At 37.7% G+C, this 15,715-nt stretch overlaps 1 protein-coding gene across 1 annotated transcript in view; it reads right to left on the bottom strand.

Moving 5' to 3' along the window:
- LOC110506180 (leucine-rich repeat serine/threonine-protein kinase 1) overlaps positions 1–15,715 on the bottom strand; it is a 151,566-nt gene that overhangs the window by 86,246 nt on the left and 49,605 nt on the right. The window contains exon 14 of the mRNA XM_090221653.1: positions 14,958–15,122. Within this exon, the coding sequence (XP_090077779.1) occupies positions 14,958–15,122 (165 nt within the window). The remainder of the gene's footprint in view (positions 1–14,957; positions 15,123–15,715) is intronic.

Here is a 15,715-nt window from a genome sequence, read left to right as displayed (position 1 = left end):
AGTGTGTGTGTCATTGTATTGTGTAAGTGAGTTTCCACTATATTTCCTACAACAGTGTGTGTGTCATTGTATTGTGTAAGTGAGTTTCCACTATATTTCCTACAACAGTGTGTGTGTCATTGGATTGTGTAAGTGAGTTTCCACTATATTTCCTACAACAGTGTGTGTGTCATTGGATTGTGTAAGTGAGTTTCCACTATATTTCCTACAACAGTGTGTGTGTCATTGTATTGTGTAAGTGAGTTTCCACTATATTTCCTACAACAGTGTGTGTGTCATTGTATTGTGTAAGTGAGTTTCCACTATATTTCCTACAACAGTGTGTGTGTCATTGTATTGTGTAAGTGAGTTTCCACTATATTTCCTACAACAGTGTGTGTGTCATTGTATTGTGTAAGTGAGTTTCCACTATATTTCCTACAACAGTGTGTGTGTCATTGTATTGTGTAAGTGAGTTTCCACTATATTTCCTACAACAGTGTGTGTGTCATTGTATTGTGTAAGTGAGTTTCCACTATATTTCCTACAACAGTGTGTGTGTCATTGTATTGTGTAAGTGAGTTTCCACTATATTTCCTACAACAGTGTGTGTGTCATTGTATTGTGTAAGTGAGTTTCCACTATATTTCCTACAACAGTGTGTGTGTCATTGTATTGTGTAAGTGAGTTTCCACTATATTTCCTACAACAGTGTGTGTGTCATTGTATTGTGTAAGTGAGTTTCCACTATATTTCCTACAACAGTGTGTGTGTCATTGTATTGTGTAAGTGAGTTTCCACTATATTTCCTACAACAGTGTGTGTGTCATTGTATTGTGTAAGTGAGTTTCCACTATATTTCCTACAACAGTGTGTGTGTCATTGTATTGTGTAAGTGAGTTTCCACTATATTTCCTACAACAGTGTGTGTGTCATTGTATTGTGTAAGTGAGTTTCCACTATATTTCCTACAACAGTGTGTGTGTCATTGTATTGTGTAAGTGAGTTTCCACTATATTTCCTACAACAGTGTGTGTGTCATTGTATTGTGTAAGTGAGTTTCCACTATATTTCCTACAACAGTGTGTGTGTCATTGTATTGTGTAAGTGAGTTTCCACTATATTTCCTACAACAGTGTGTGTGTCATTGTATTGTGTAAGTGAGTTTCCACTATATTTCCTACAACAGTGTGTGTGTCATTGTATTGTGTAAGTGAGTTTCCACTATATTTCCTACAACAGTGTGTGTGTCATTGTATTGTGTAAGTGAGTTTCCACTATATTTCCTACAACAGTGTGTGTGTCATTGTATTGTGTAAGTGAGTTTCCACTATATTTCCTACAACAGTGTGTGTGTCATTGTATTGTGTAAGTGAGTTTCCACTATATTTCCTACAACAGTGTGTGTGTCATTGGATTGTGTAAGTGAGTTTCCACTATATTTCCTACAACAGTGTGTGTGTCATTGGATTGTGTAAGTGAGTTTCCACTATATTTCCTACAACAGTGTGTGTGTCATTGTATTGTGTAAGTGAGTTTCCACTATATTTCCTACAACAGTGTGTGTGTCATTGGATTGTGTAAGTGAGTTTCCACTATATTTCCTACAACAGTGTGTGTGTCATTGTATTGTGTAAGTGAGTTTCCACTATATTTCCTACAACAGTGTGTATGTCATTGTATTGTGTAAGTGAGTTTCCACTATATTTCCTACAACAGTGTGTGTGTCATTGTATTGTGTAAGTGAGTTTCCACTATATTTCCTACAACAGTGTGTGTGTCATTGTATTGTGTAAGTGAGTTTCCACTATATTTCCTACAACAGTGTGTGTGTCATTGTATTGTGTAAGTGAGTTTCCACTATATTTCCTACAACAGTGTGTGTGTCATTGTATTGTGTAAGTGAGTTTCCACTATATTTCCTACAACAGTGTGTGTGTCATTGTATTGTGTAAGTGAGTTTCCACTATATTTCCTACAACAGTGTGTGTGTCATTGTATTGTGTAAGTGAGTTTCCACTATATTTCCTACAACAGTGTGTGTGTCATTGGATTGTGTAAGTGAGTTTCCACTATATTTCCTACAACAGTGTGTGTGTCATTGGATTGTGTAAGTGAGTTTCCACTATATTTCCTACAACAGTGTGTGTGTCATTGTATTGTGTAAGTGAGTTTCCACTATATTTCCTACAACAGTGTGTGTGTCATTGTATTGTGTAAGTGAGTTTCCACTATATTTCCTACAACAGTGTGTGTGTCATTGTATTGTGTAAGTGAGTTTCCACTATATTTCCTACAACAGTGTGTGTGTCATTGTATTGTGTAAGTGAGTTTCCACTATATTTCCTACAACAGTGTGTGTGTCATTGTATTGTGTAAGTGAGTTTCCACTATATTTCCTACAACAGTGTGTGTGTCATTGTATTGTGTAAGTGAGTTTCCACTATATTTCCTACAACAGTGTGTGTGTCATTGGATTGTGTAAGTGAGTTTCCACTATATTTCCTACAACAGTGTGTATGTCATTGTATTGTGTAAGTGAGTTTCCACTATATTTCCTACAACAGTGTGTGTGTCATTGTATTGTGTAAGTGAGTTTCCACTATATTTCCTACAACAGTGTGTGTGTCATTGTATTGTGTAAGTGAGTTTCCACTATATTTCCTACAACAGTGTGTGTGTCATTGTATTGTGTAAGTGAGTTTCCACTATATTTCCTACAACAGTGTGTGTGTCATTGTATTGTGTAAGTGAGTTTCCACTATATTTCCTACAACAGTGTGTGTGTCATTGTATTGTGTAAGTGAGTTTCCACTATATTTCCTACAACAGTGTGTGTGTCATTGTATTGTGTAAGTGAGTTTCCACTATATTTCCTACAACAGTGTGTGTGTCATTGGATTGTGTAAGTGAGTTTCCACTATATTTCCTACAACAGTGTGTGTGTCATTGGATTGTGTAAGTGAGTTTCCACTATATTTCCTACAACAGTGTGTGTGTCATTGTATTGTGTAAGTGAGTTTCCACTATATTTCCTACAACAGTGTGTGTGTCATTGTATTGTGTAAGTGAGTTTCCACTATATTTCCTACAACAGTGTGTGTGTCATTGTATTGTGTAAGTGAGTTTCCACTATATTTCCTACAACAGTGTGTGTGTCATTGTATTGTGTAAGTGAGTTTCCACTATATTTCCTACAACAGTGTGTGTGTCATTGTATTGTGTAAGTGAGTTTCCACTATATTTCCTACAACAGTGTGTGTGTCATTGTATTGTGTAAGTGAGTTTCCACTATATTTCCTACAACAGTGTGTGTGTCATTGTATTGTGTAAGTGAGTTTCCACTATATTTCCTACAACAGTGTGTGTGTCATTGTATTGTGTAAGTGAGTTTCCACTATATTTCCTACAACAGTGTGTGTGTCATTGTATTGTGTAAGTGAGTTTCCACTATATTTCCTACAACAGTGTGTGTGTCATTGTATTGTGTAAGTGAGTTTCCACTATATTTCCTACAACAGTGTGTGTGTCATTGTATTGTGTAAGTGAGTTTCCACTATATTTCCTACAACAGTGTGTGTGTCATTGTATTGTGTAAGTGAGTTTCCACTATATTTCCTACAACAGTGTGTGTGTCATTGGATTGTGTAAGTGAGTTTCCACTATATTTCCTACAACAGTGTGTGTGTCATTGTATTGTGTAAGTGAGTTTCCACTATATTTCCTACAACAGTGTGTATGTCATTGTATTGTGTAAGTGAGTTTCCACTATATTTCCTACAACAGTGTGTGTGTCATTGTATTGTGTAAGTGAGTTTCCACTATATTTCCTACAACAGTGTGTGTGTCATTGTATTGTGTAAGTGAGTTTCCACTATATTTCCTACAACAGTGTGTGTGTCATTGTATTGTGTAAGTGAGTTTCCACTATATTTCCTACAACAGTGTGTGTGTCATTGTATTGTGTAAGTGAGTTTCCACTATATTTCCTACAACAGTGTGTGTGTCATTGTATTGTGTAAGTGAGTTTCCACTATATTTCCTACAACAGTGTGTATGTCATTGTATTGTGTAAGTGAGTTTCCACTATATTTCCTACAACAGTGTGGAGTCATTGTATTGTGTAAGTGAGTTTCCACTATATTTCCTACAACAGTGTGTGTGTCATTGTATTGTGTAAGTGAGTTTCCACTATATTTCCTACAACAGTGTGTATGTCATTGTATTGTGTAAGTGAGTTTCCACTATATTTCCTACAACAGTGTGTGTGTCATTGTATTGTGTAAGTGAGTTTCCACTATATTTCCTACAACAGTGTGTGAGTCATTGTATTGTGTAAGTGAGTTTCCACTATATTTCCTACAACAGTGTGTGTGTCATTGTATTGTGTAAGTGAGTTTCCACTATATTTCCTACAACAGTGTGTGTGTCATTGTATTGTGTAAGTGAGTTTCCACTATATTTCCTACAACAGTGTGTGTGTCATTGTATTGTGTAAGTGAGTTTCCACTATATTTCCTACAACAGTGTGTGTGTCATTGTATTGTGTAAGTGAGTTTCCAATATATTTCCTACAACAGTGTGGAGTCATTGTATTGTGTAAGTGAGTTTCCACTATATTTCCTACAACAGTGTGTGTGTCATTGTATTGTGTAAGTGAGTTTCCACTATATTTCCTACAACAGTGTGTGTGTCATTGTATTGTGTAAGTGAGTTTCCACTATATTTCCTACAACAGTGTGTGTGTCATTGTATTGTGTAAGTGAGTTTCCACTATATTTCCTACAACAGTGTGTGTGTCATTGGATTGTGTAAGTGAGTTTCCACTACATTTCCTACAACAGTGTGTGTGTCATTGTATTGTGTAAGTGAGTTTCCAATATATTTCCTACAACAGTGTGTGTGTCATTGTATTGTGTAAGTGAGTTTCCACTATATTTCCTACAACAGTGTGTGTGTCATTGTATTGTGTAAGTGAGTTTCCACTATATTTCCTACAACAGTGTGTGTGTCATTGTATTGTGTAAGTGAGTTTCCACTATATTTCCTACAACAGTGTGTGTGTCATTGTATTGTGTAAGTGAGTTTCCACTATATTTCCTACAACAGTGTGTGAGTCATTGTATTGTGTAAGTGAGTTTCCACTATATTTCCTACAACAGTGTGTGTGTCATTGTATTGTGTAAGTGAGTTTCCACTATATTTCCTACAACAGTGTGTGTGTCATTGTATTGTGTAAGTGAGTTTCCACTATATTTCCTACAACAGTGTGTGTGTCATTGTATTGTGTAAGTGAGTTTCCACTATATTTCCTACAACAGTGTGTGTGTCATTGTATTGTGTAAGTGAGTTTCCAATATATTTCCTACAACAGTGTGGAGTCATTGTATTGTGTAAGTGAGTTTCCACTATATTTCCTACAACAGTGTGTGTGTCATTGTATTGTGTAAGTGAGTTTCCACTATATTTCCTACAACAGTGTGTGTGTCATTGTATTGTGTAAGTGAGTTTCCACTATATTTCCTACAACAGTGTGTGTGTCATTGTATTGTGTAAGTGAGTTTCCACTATATTTCCTACAACAGTGTGTGTGTCATTGTATTGTGTAAGTGAGTTTCCACTATATTTCCTACAACAGTGTGTGTGTCATTGTATTGTGTAAGTGAGTTTCCACTATATTTCCTACAACAGTGTGTGTGTCATTGTATTGTGTAAGTGAGTTTCCAATATATTTCCTACAACAGTGTGTGTGTCATTGTATTGTGTAAGTGAGTTTCCACTATATTTCCTACAACAGTGTGTGTGTCATTGTATTGTGTAAGTGAGTTTCCACTATATTTCCTACAACAGTGTGTGTGTCATTGTATTGTGTAAGTGAGTTTCCACTATATTTCCTACAACAGTGTGTGTGTCATTGTATTGTGTAAGTGAGTTTCCACTATATTTCCTACAACAGTGTGTGTGTCATTGTATTGTGTAAGTGAGTTTCCACTATATTTCCTACAACAGTGTGGAGTCATTGTATTGTGTAAGTGAGTTTCCACTATATTTCCTACAACAGTGTGTGTGTCATTGTATTGTGTAAGTGAGTTTCCACTATATTTCCTACAACAGTGTGTGTGTCATTGTATTGTGTAAGTGAGTTTCCACTATATTTCCTACAACAGTGTGTGTGTCATTGTATTGTGTAAGTGAGTTTCCACTATATTTCCTACAACAGTGTGGAGTCATTGTATTGTGTAAGTGAGTTTCCACTATATTTCCTACAACAGTGTGTGTGTCATTGTATTGTGTAAGTGAGTTTCCACTATATTTCCTACAACAGTGTGTGTGTCATTGTATTGTGTAAGTGAGTTTCCACTATATTTCCTACAACAGTGTGGAGTCATTGTATTGTGTAAGTGAGTTTCCACTATATTTCCTACAACAGTGTGGAGTCATTGTATTGTGTAAGTGAGTTTCCACTATATTTCCTACAACAGTGTGTGTGTCATTGGATTGTGTAAGTGAGTTTCCACTATATTTCCTACAACAGTGTGTGTGTCATTGTATTGTGTAAGTGAGTTTCCACTATATTTCCTACAACAGTGTGTGTGTCATTGTATTGTGTAAGTGAGTTTCCACTATATTTCCTACAACAGTGTGTGTGTCATTGTATTGTGTAAGTGAGTTTCCACTATATTTCCTACAACAGTGTGTGTGTCATTGTATTGTGTCAGTGAGTTTCCACTATATTTCCTACAACAGTGTGTGTGTCATTGTATTGTGTAAGTGAGTTTCCACTATATTTCCTACAACAGTGTGTGTGTCATTGTATTGTGTAAGTGAGTTTCCACTATATTTCCTACAACAGTGTGTGTGTCATTGTATTGTGTAAGTGAGTTTCCACTATATTTCCTACAACAGTGTGTGTGTCATTGTATTGTGTAAGTGAGTTTCCACTATATTTCCTACAACAGTGTGTGTGTCATTGTATTGTGTAAGTGAGTTTCCACTATATTTCCTACAACAGTGTGTATGTCATTGTATTGTGTAAGTGAGTTTCCACTATATTTCCTACAACAGTGTGTGTGTCATTGTATTGTGTAAGTGAGTTTCCACTATATTTCCTACAACAGTGTGTGTGTCATTGTATTGTGTAAGTGAGTTTCCACTATATTTCCTACAACAGTGTGTATGTCATTGTATTGTGTAAGTGAGTTTCCACTATATTTCCTACAACAGTGTGTGTGTCATTGTATTGTGTAAGTGAGTTTCCACTATATTTCCTACAACAGTGTGTGTGTCATTGTATTGTGTAAGTGAGTTTCCACTATATTTCCTACAACAGTGTGGAGTCATTGTATTGTGTAAGTGAGTTTCCACTATATTTCCTACAACAGTGTGTGTGTCATTGTATTGTGTAAGTGAGTTTCCACTATATTTCCTACAACAGTGTGTGAGTCATTGTATTGTGTAAGTGAGTTTCCACTATATTTCCTACAACAGTGTGTGTGTCATTGTATTGTGTAAGTGAGTTTCCACTATATTTCCTACAACAGTGTGTGTGTCATTGTATTGTGTAAGTGAGTTTCCACTATATTTCCTACAACAGTGTGTGTGTCATTGTATTGTGTAAGTGAGTTTCCACTATATTTCCTACAACAGTGTGTGTGTCATTGTATTGTGTAAGTGAGTTTCCAATATATTTCCTACAACAGTGTGGAGTCATTGTATTGTGTAAGTGAGTTTCCACTATATTTCCTACAACAGTGTGTGTGTCATTGTATTGTGTAAGTGAGTTTCCACTATATTTCCTACAACAGTGTGTGTGTCATTGTATTGTGTAAGTGAGTTTCCACTATATTTCCTACAACAGTGTGTGTGTCATTGTATTGTGTAAGTGAGTTTCCACTATATTTCCTACAACAGTGTGTGTGTCATTGTATTGTGTAAGTGAGTTTCCACTATATTTCCTACAACAGTGTGTGTGTCATTGGATTGTGTAAGTGAGTTTCCACTATATTTCCTACAACAGTGTGTGTGTCATTGTATTGTGTAAGTGAGTTTCCAATATATTTCCTACAACAGTGTGTGTGTCATTGTATTGTGTAAGTGAGTTTCCACTATATTTCCTACAACAGTGTGTGTGTCATTGTATTGTGTAAGTGAGTTTCCACTATATTTCCTACAACAGTGTGTGTGTCATTGTATTGTGTAAGTGAGTTTCCACTATATTTCCTACAACAGTGTGTGTGTCATTGTATTGTGTAAGTGAGTTTCCACTATATTTCCTACAACAGTGTGTGAGTCATTGTATTGTGTAAGTGAGTTTCCACTATATTTCCTACAACAGTGTGTGTGTCATTGTATTGTGTAAGTGAGTTTCCACTATATTTCCTACAACAGTGTGTGTGTCATTGTATTGTGTAAGTGAGTTTCCAATATATTTCCTACAACAGTGTGGAGTCATTGTATTGTGTAAGTGAGTTTCCACTATATTTCCTACAACAGTGTGTGTGTCATTGTATTGTGTAAGTGAGTTTCCACTATATTTCCTACAACAGTGTGTGTGTCATTGGATTGTGTAAGTGAGTTTCCACTATATTTCCTACAACAGTGTGTGTGTCATTGTATTGTGTAAGTGAGTTTCCACTATATTTCCTACAACAGTGTGGAGTCATTGTATTGTGTAAGTGAGTTTCCACTATATTTCCTACAACAGTGTGTGTGTCATTGTATTGTGTAAGTGAGTTTCCACTATATTTCCTACAACAGTGTGTGTGTCATTGTATTGTGTAAGTGAGTTTCCACTATATTTCCTACAACAGTGTGTGTGTCATTGTATTGTGTAAGTGAGTTTCCACTATATTTCCTACAACAGTGTGTGTGTCATTGGATTGTGTAAGTGAGTTTCCACTATATTTCCTACAACAGTGTGTGTGTCATTGTATTGTGTAAGTGAGTTTCCACTATATTTCCTACAACAGTGTGTGTGTCATTGGATTGTGTAAGTGAGTTTCCACTATATTTCCTACAACAGTGTGTGTGTCATTGTATTGTGTAAGTGAGTTTCCACTATATTTCCTACAACAGTGTGTGTGTCATTGTATTGTGTAAGTGAGTTTCCACTATATTTCCTACAACAGTGTGTGTGTCATTGTATTGTGTAAGTGAGTTTCCACTATATTTCCTACAACAGTGTGTGTGTCATTGTATTGTGTCAGTGAGTTTCCACTATATTTCCTACAACAGTGTGTGTGTCATTGTATTGTGTAAGTGAGTTTCCACTATATTTCCTACAACAGTGTGTGTGTCATTGTATTGTGTAAGTGAGTTTCCACTATATTTCCTACAACAGTGTGTGTGTCATTGTATTGTGTAAGTGAGTTTCCACTATATTTCCTACAACAGTGTGTGTGTCATTGTATTGTGTAAGTGAGTTTCCACTATATTTCCTACAACAGTGTGTGTGTCATTGTATTGTGTAAGTGAGTTTCCACTATATTTCCTACAACAGTGTGTATGTCATTGTATTGTGTAAGTGAGTTTCCACTATATTTCCTACAACAGTGTGGAGTCATTGTATTGTGTAAGTGAGTTTCCACTATATTTCCTACAACAGTGTGTGTGTCATTGTATTGTGTAAGTGAGTTTCCACTATATTTCCTACAACAGTGTGTATGTCATTGTATTGTGTAAGTGAGTTTCCACTATATTTCCTACAACAGTGTGTATGTCATTGTATTGTGTAAGTGAGTTTCCACTATATTTCCTACAACAGTGTGTATGTCATTGTATTGTGTAAGTGAGTTTCCACTATATTTCCTACAACAGTGTGTGTGTCATTGTATTGTGTAAGTGAGTTTCCACTATATTTCCTACAACAGTGTGTATGTCATTGTATTGTGTAAGTGAGTTTCCACTATATTTCCTACAACAGTGTGGAGTCATTGTATTGTGTAAGTGAGTTTCCACTATATTTCCTACAACAGTGTGTGTGTCATTGTATTGTGTAAGTGAGTTTCCACTATATTTCCTACAACAGTGTGTGAGTCATTGTATTGTGTAAGTGAGTTTCCACTATATTTCCTACAACAGTGTGTGTGTCATTGTATTGTGTAAGTGAGTTTCCACTATATTTCCTACAACAGTGTGTGTGTCATTGTATTGTGTAAGTGAGTTTCCACTATATTTCCTACAACAGTGTGTGTGTCATTGTATTGTGTAAGTGAGTTTCCACTATATTTCCTACAACAGTGTGTGTGTCATTGTATTGTGTAAGTGAGTTTCCAATATATTTCCTACAACAGTGTGGAGTCATTGTATTGTGTAAGTGAGTTTCCACTATATTTCCTACAACAGTGTGTGTGTCATTGTATTGTGTAAGTGAGTTTCCACTATATTTCCTACAACAGTGTGTGTGTCATTGTATTGTGTAAGTGAGTTTCCACTATATTTCCTACAACAGTGTGTGTGTCATTGTATTGTGTAAGTGAGTTTCCACTATATTTCCTACAACAGTGTGTGTGTCATTGTATTGTGTAAGTGAGTTTCCACTATATTTCCTACAACAGTGTGTGTGTCATTGTATTGTGTAAGTGAGTTTCCACTATATTTCCTACAACAGTGTGTGTGTCATTGTATTGTGTAAGTGAGTTTCCAATATATTTCCTACAACAGTGTGTGTGTCATTGTATTGTGTAAGTGAGTTTCCACTATATTTCCTACAACAGTGTGTGTGTCATTGTATTGTGTAAGTGAGTTTCCACTATATTTCCTACAACAGTGTGTGTGTCATTGTATTGTGTAAGTGAGTTTCCACTATATTTCCTACAACAGTGTGTGTGTCATTGTATTGTGTAAGTGAGTTTCCACTATATTTCCTACAACAGTGTGTGAGTCATTGTATTGTGTAAGTGAGTTTCCACTATATTTCCTACAACAGTGTGTGTGTCATTGTATTGTGTAAGTGAGTTTCCACTATATTTCCTACAACAGTGTGTGTGTCATTGTATTGTGTAAGTGAGTTTCCACTATATTTCCTACAACAGTGTGTGTGTCATTGTATTGTGTAAGTGAGTTTCCACTATATTTCCTACAACAGTGTGTGTGTCATTGTATTGTGTAAGTGAGTTTCCAATATATTTCCTACAACAGTGTGGAGTCATTGTATTGTGTAAGTGAGTTTCCACTATATTTCCTACAACAGTGTGTGTGTCATTGTATTGTGTAAGTGAGTTTCCACTATATTTCCTACAACAGTGTGTGTGTCATTGTATTGTGTAAGTGAGTTTCCACTATATTTCCTACAACAGTGTGTGTGTCATTGTATTGTGTAAGTGAGTTTCCACTATATTTCCTACAACAGTGTGTGTGTCATTGTATTGTGTAAGTGAGTTTCCACTATATTTCCTACAACAGTGTGTGTGTCATTGTATTGTGTAAGTGAGTTTCCACTATATTTCCTACAACAGTGTGTGTGTCATTGTATTGTGTAAGTGAGTTTCCAATATATTTCCTACAACAGTGTGTGTGTCATTGTATTGTGTAAGTGAGTTTCCACTATATTTCCTACAACAGTGTGTGTGTCATTGTATTGTGTAAGTGAGTTTCCACTATATTTCCTACAACAGTGTGTGTGTCATTGTATTGTGTAAGTGAGTTTCCAATATATTTCCTACAACAGTGTGTGTGTCATTGGATTGTGTAAGTGAGTTTCCACTATATTTCCTACAACAGTGTGTGTGTCATTGTATTGTGTAAGTGAGTTTCCACTATATTTCCTACAACAGTGTGTGTGTCATTGTATTGTGTAAGTGAGTTTCCACTATATTTCCTACAACAGTGTGTGTGTCATTGTATTGTGTAAGTGAGTTTCCACTATATTTCCTACAACAGTGTGTGTGTCATTGTATTGTGTAAGTGAGTTTCCACTATATTTCCTACAACAGTGTGTATGTCATTGTATTGTGTAAGTGAGTTTCCACTATATTTCCTACAACAGTGTGTGTGTCATTGTATTGTTGCTCTTTATTTTTTATTTTATTTAGTAAAACTGCATTGTTTGTTAAGGCTTGTAAGTAAGCATTTCACAGAATACCTGTTGTATTCGGCGCATTTGACAAATACAATTTGATTTGATCAGTCCATTTTAAATTGATGAAGGGAAGTGAACAAGTGCACACTTAGAGCAGAAAGGTGGAGAATGAGGACACAGTCATTTCCAGGCTATGAAGGTGTCATGGTCAGTTTTCAGAAAGGTGGAGAATGAGGACACAGTCATTTCCAGGCTATGAAGGTGTTATAGTCAGTTTTCAGAAAGGTGGAGAATGAGGACACAGTCATTTCCAGGCTATGAAGGTGTCATGGCCAGTTTTCAGAAAGGTGGAGAATGAGGACACAGTCATTTCCAGGCTATGAAGGTGTTATGGTCAGTTTTCAGAAAGGTGGAGAATGAGGACACAGTCATTTCCAGGCTATGAAGGTGTCATGGCCAGTTTTCAGAAAGGTGGAGAATGAGGACACAGTCATTTCCAGGCTATGAAGGTGTCATGGCCAGTTTTCAGAAAGGTGGAGAATGAGGACACAGTCATTTCCAGGCTATGAAGGTGTCATGGCCAGTTTTCAGAAAGGTGGAGAATGAGGACACAGGCATTTCCAGGCTATGAAGGTGTCATGGCCAGTTTTCAGAAAGGTGGAGAATGAGGACACAGTCATTTCCAGGCTATGAAGGTGTTATGGTCAGTTTTCAGAAAGGTGGAGAATGAGGACACAGTCATTTCCAGGCTATGAAGGTGTTATAGTCAGTTTTCAGAAAGGTGGAGAATGAGGACACAGTCATTTCCAGGCTATGAAGGTGTCATGGCCAGTTTTCAGAAAGGTGGAGAATGAGGACACAGTCATTTCCAGGCTATGAAGGTGTTATAGTCAGTTTTCAGAAAGGTGGAGAATGAGGACACAGTCATTTCCAGGCTATGAAGGTGTCATGGTCAGTTTTCAGAAAGGTGGAGAATGAGGACACAGTCATTTCCAGGCTATGAAGGTGTCATGGCCAGTTTTCAGAAAGGTGGAGAATGAGGACACAGGCATTTCCAGGCTATGAAGGTGTCATGGTCAGTTTTCAGAAAGGTGGAGAATGAGGACACAGTCATTTCCAGGCTATGAAGGTGTCATGGTCAGTTTTCAGAAAGGTGGAGAATGAGGACACAGTCATTTCCAGGCTATGAAGGTGTTATAGTCAGTTTTCAGAAAGGTGGAGAATGAGGACACAGTCATTTCCAGGCTATGAAGGTGTCATGGCCAGTTTTCAGAAAGGTGGAGAATGAGGACACAGTCATTTCCAGGCTATGAAGGTGTTATAGTCAGTTTTCAGAAAGGTGGAGAATGAGGACACAGTCATTTCCAGGCTATGAAGGTGTCATGGCCAGTTTTCAGAAAGGTGGAGAATGAGGACACAGTCATTTCCAGGCTATGAAGGTGTTATAGTCAGTTTTCAGAAAGGTGGAGAATGAGGACACAGTCATTTCCAGGCTATGAAGGTGTCATGGCCAGTTTTCAGAAAGGTGGAGAATGAGGACACAGTCATTTCCAGGCTATGAAGGTGTTATAGTCAGTTTTCAGAAAGGTGGAGAATGAGGACACAGTCATTTCCAGGCTATGAAGGTGTTATGGCCAGTTTTCAGAAAGGTGGAGAATGAGGACACAGTCATTTCCAGGCTATGAAGGTGTTATAGTCAGTTTTCAGAAAGGTGGAGAATGAGGACACAGTCATTTCCAGGCTATGAAGGTGTCATGGCCAGTTTTCAGAAAGGTGGAGAATGAGGACACAGTCATTTCCAGGCTATGAAGGTGTCATGGCCAGTTTTCAGAAAGGTGGAGAATGAGGACACAGTCATTTCCAGGCTATGAAGGTGTCATGGCCAGTTTTCAGAAAGGTGGAGAATGAGGACACAGTCATTTCCAGGCTATGAAGGTGTTATAGTCAGTTTTCAGAAAGGTGGAGAATGAGGACACAGTCATTTCCAGGCTATGAAGGTGTCATGGCCAGTTTTCAGAAAGGTGGAGAATGAGGACACAGTCATTTCCAGGCTATGAAGGTGTTATAGTCAGTTTTCAGAAAGGTGGAGAATGAGGACACAGTCATTTCCAGGCTATGAAGGTGTCATGGCCAGTTTTCAGAAAGGTGGAGAATGAGGACACAGTCATTTCCAGGCTATGAAGGTGTTATAGTCAGTTTTCAGAAAGGTGGAGAATGAGGACACAGTCATTTCCAGGCTATGAAGGTGTCATGGCCAGTTTTCAGAAAGGTGGAGAATGAGGACACAGTCATTTCCAGGCTATGAAGGTGTTATAGTCAGTTTTCAGAAAGGTGGAGAATGAGGACACAGTCATTTCCAGGCTATGAAGGTGTTATAGTCAGTTTTCTTTATGTTTTACTTCTACAGATTTGACATTTAGAATCCCAGAGGTCATTGTGGCCAGACCGGACGACTCATCCACGTCCTTCTGCCTCAGTTCCACCGCTACGTCTACCGTTCCTTCCCACAGTGGAAATAGACATGACCTTTGTAGTTAAAACCCTGACGCCTGTCAGAGTCATTTGAAAAAATACGATTGAGGCTCTTTTATTCTCTCAAGTACTTTTTACCATTGTTGTATAACACCTATAAAATAAAATGAATTATTTGTATAGAATATTGACAGACAGATGTTGTAGCCATGAAAAGATAGTGGAGTCAATTCAGGTCAAATCATTTAAGGAATTGAAAAAATTTATAATTGAAAATATAATCATGAAGAGGCTTTGGGTGAGCAGGTATGTTCCCATTCAGTAGAATATACTTCTCCCCACCAGAGGACTACTGTTCTCCCACTAGCCTGCCTCTCCCTCTATTTCCAACTGTCTAATTAAAGTCAACATGTTTTGAATGTCTTTCTTTAATAAAAAGAAGAAACTAAATGGCACTGAAGTGTGACTAACATGTTTTCTGCCTCACCTCAATGTTAAGCAGCCAGGACTGTAGACTGGCTACAGCCTCCTCTCCCAGAGCTAGGTTCCATATGACTACGTACAAGGCCTTGTCCGTGAAGAAACACTGGTTGACCGTGGACATGTTGGCCGGACCGCCGATGTCCCACACGTTGAACGCCACGGAGTCCGCCTGTTACGGTGGTGGAATTAAAACAAGAAGCATTACATGTATAACACTCCAAAACAAATGACTACAAAATGATACCACAGTCAAAACCTACCTTAGTTGAATGACTGACTGAAAAAAAATGAATATTTTGGAGATGCAATTCCTACTCCTTCTGCCTCAGTTCCACCCCTACGCCTATACAGGAGGAGATGTGATTCCTACTCCTTCTGCCTCAGTTCCACCCCTACGTCTATACAGGAGGAGATGTGATTCCTACTCCTTCTGCCTCAGTTCCACCCCTACGTCTATACAGGAGGAGATGTGATTCCTACTCCTTCTGCCTCAGTTCCACCCCTACGTCTATACAGGAGGAGATGTGATTCCTACTCCTTCTGCCTCAGTTCCACCCCTACGTCTATACAGGAGGAGATGTGATTCCTACTCCTTCTGCCTCAGTTCCACCCCTACGTCTATACAGGAGGAGTTGTGATGTAATATTGTGTCAAGATGAGGGTTAATCTCTCTTGGACCGACGTAAAATAAATGGTATCCTAATCGAGCATCTGACGTAATTACACCAGATTTTATTTCTGGGTTTCCAAGATTAGGAATGG

Source organism: Oncorhynchus mykiss, chromosome 26 (assembly GCF_057628025.1).
Source record: "Oncorhynchus mykiss isolate SJ-2025 chromosome 26, ASM5762802v1, whole genome shotgun sequence".
Taxonomy (NCBI): domain Eukaryota; kingdom Metazoa; phylum Chordata; class Actinopteri; order Salmoniformes; family Salmonidae; genus Oncorhynchus; species Oncorhynchus mykiss.
Note: the sequence above shows the minus strand (reverse complement) of the source record. Positions and strands in the feature narration are given on the sequence as shown.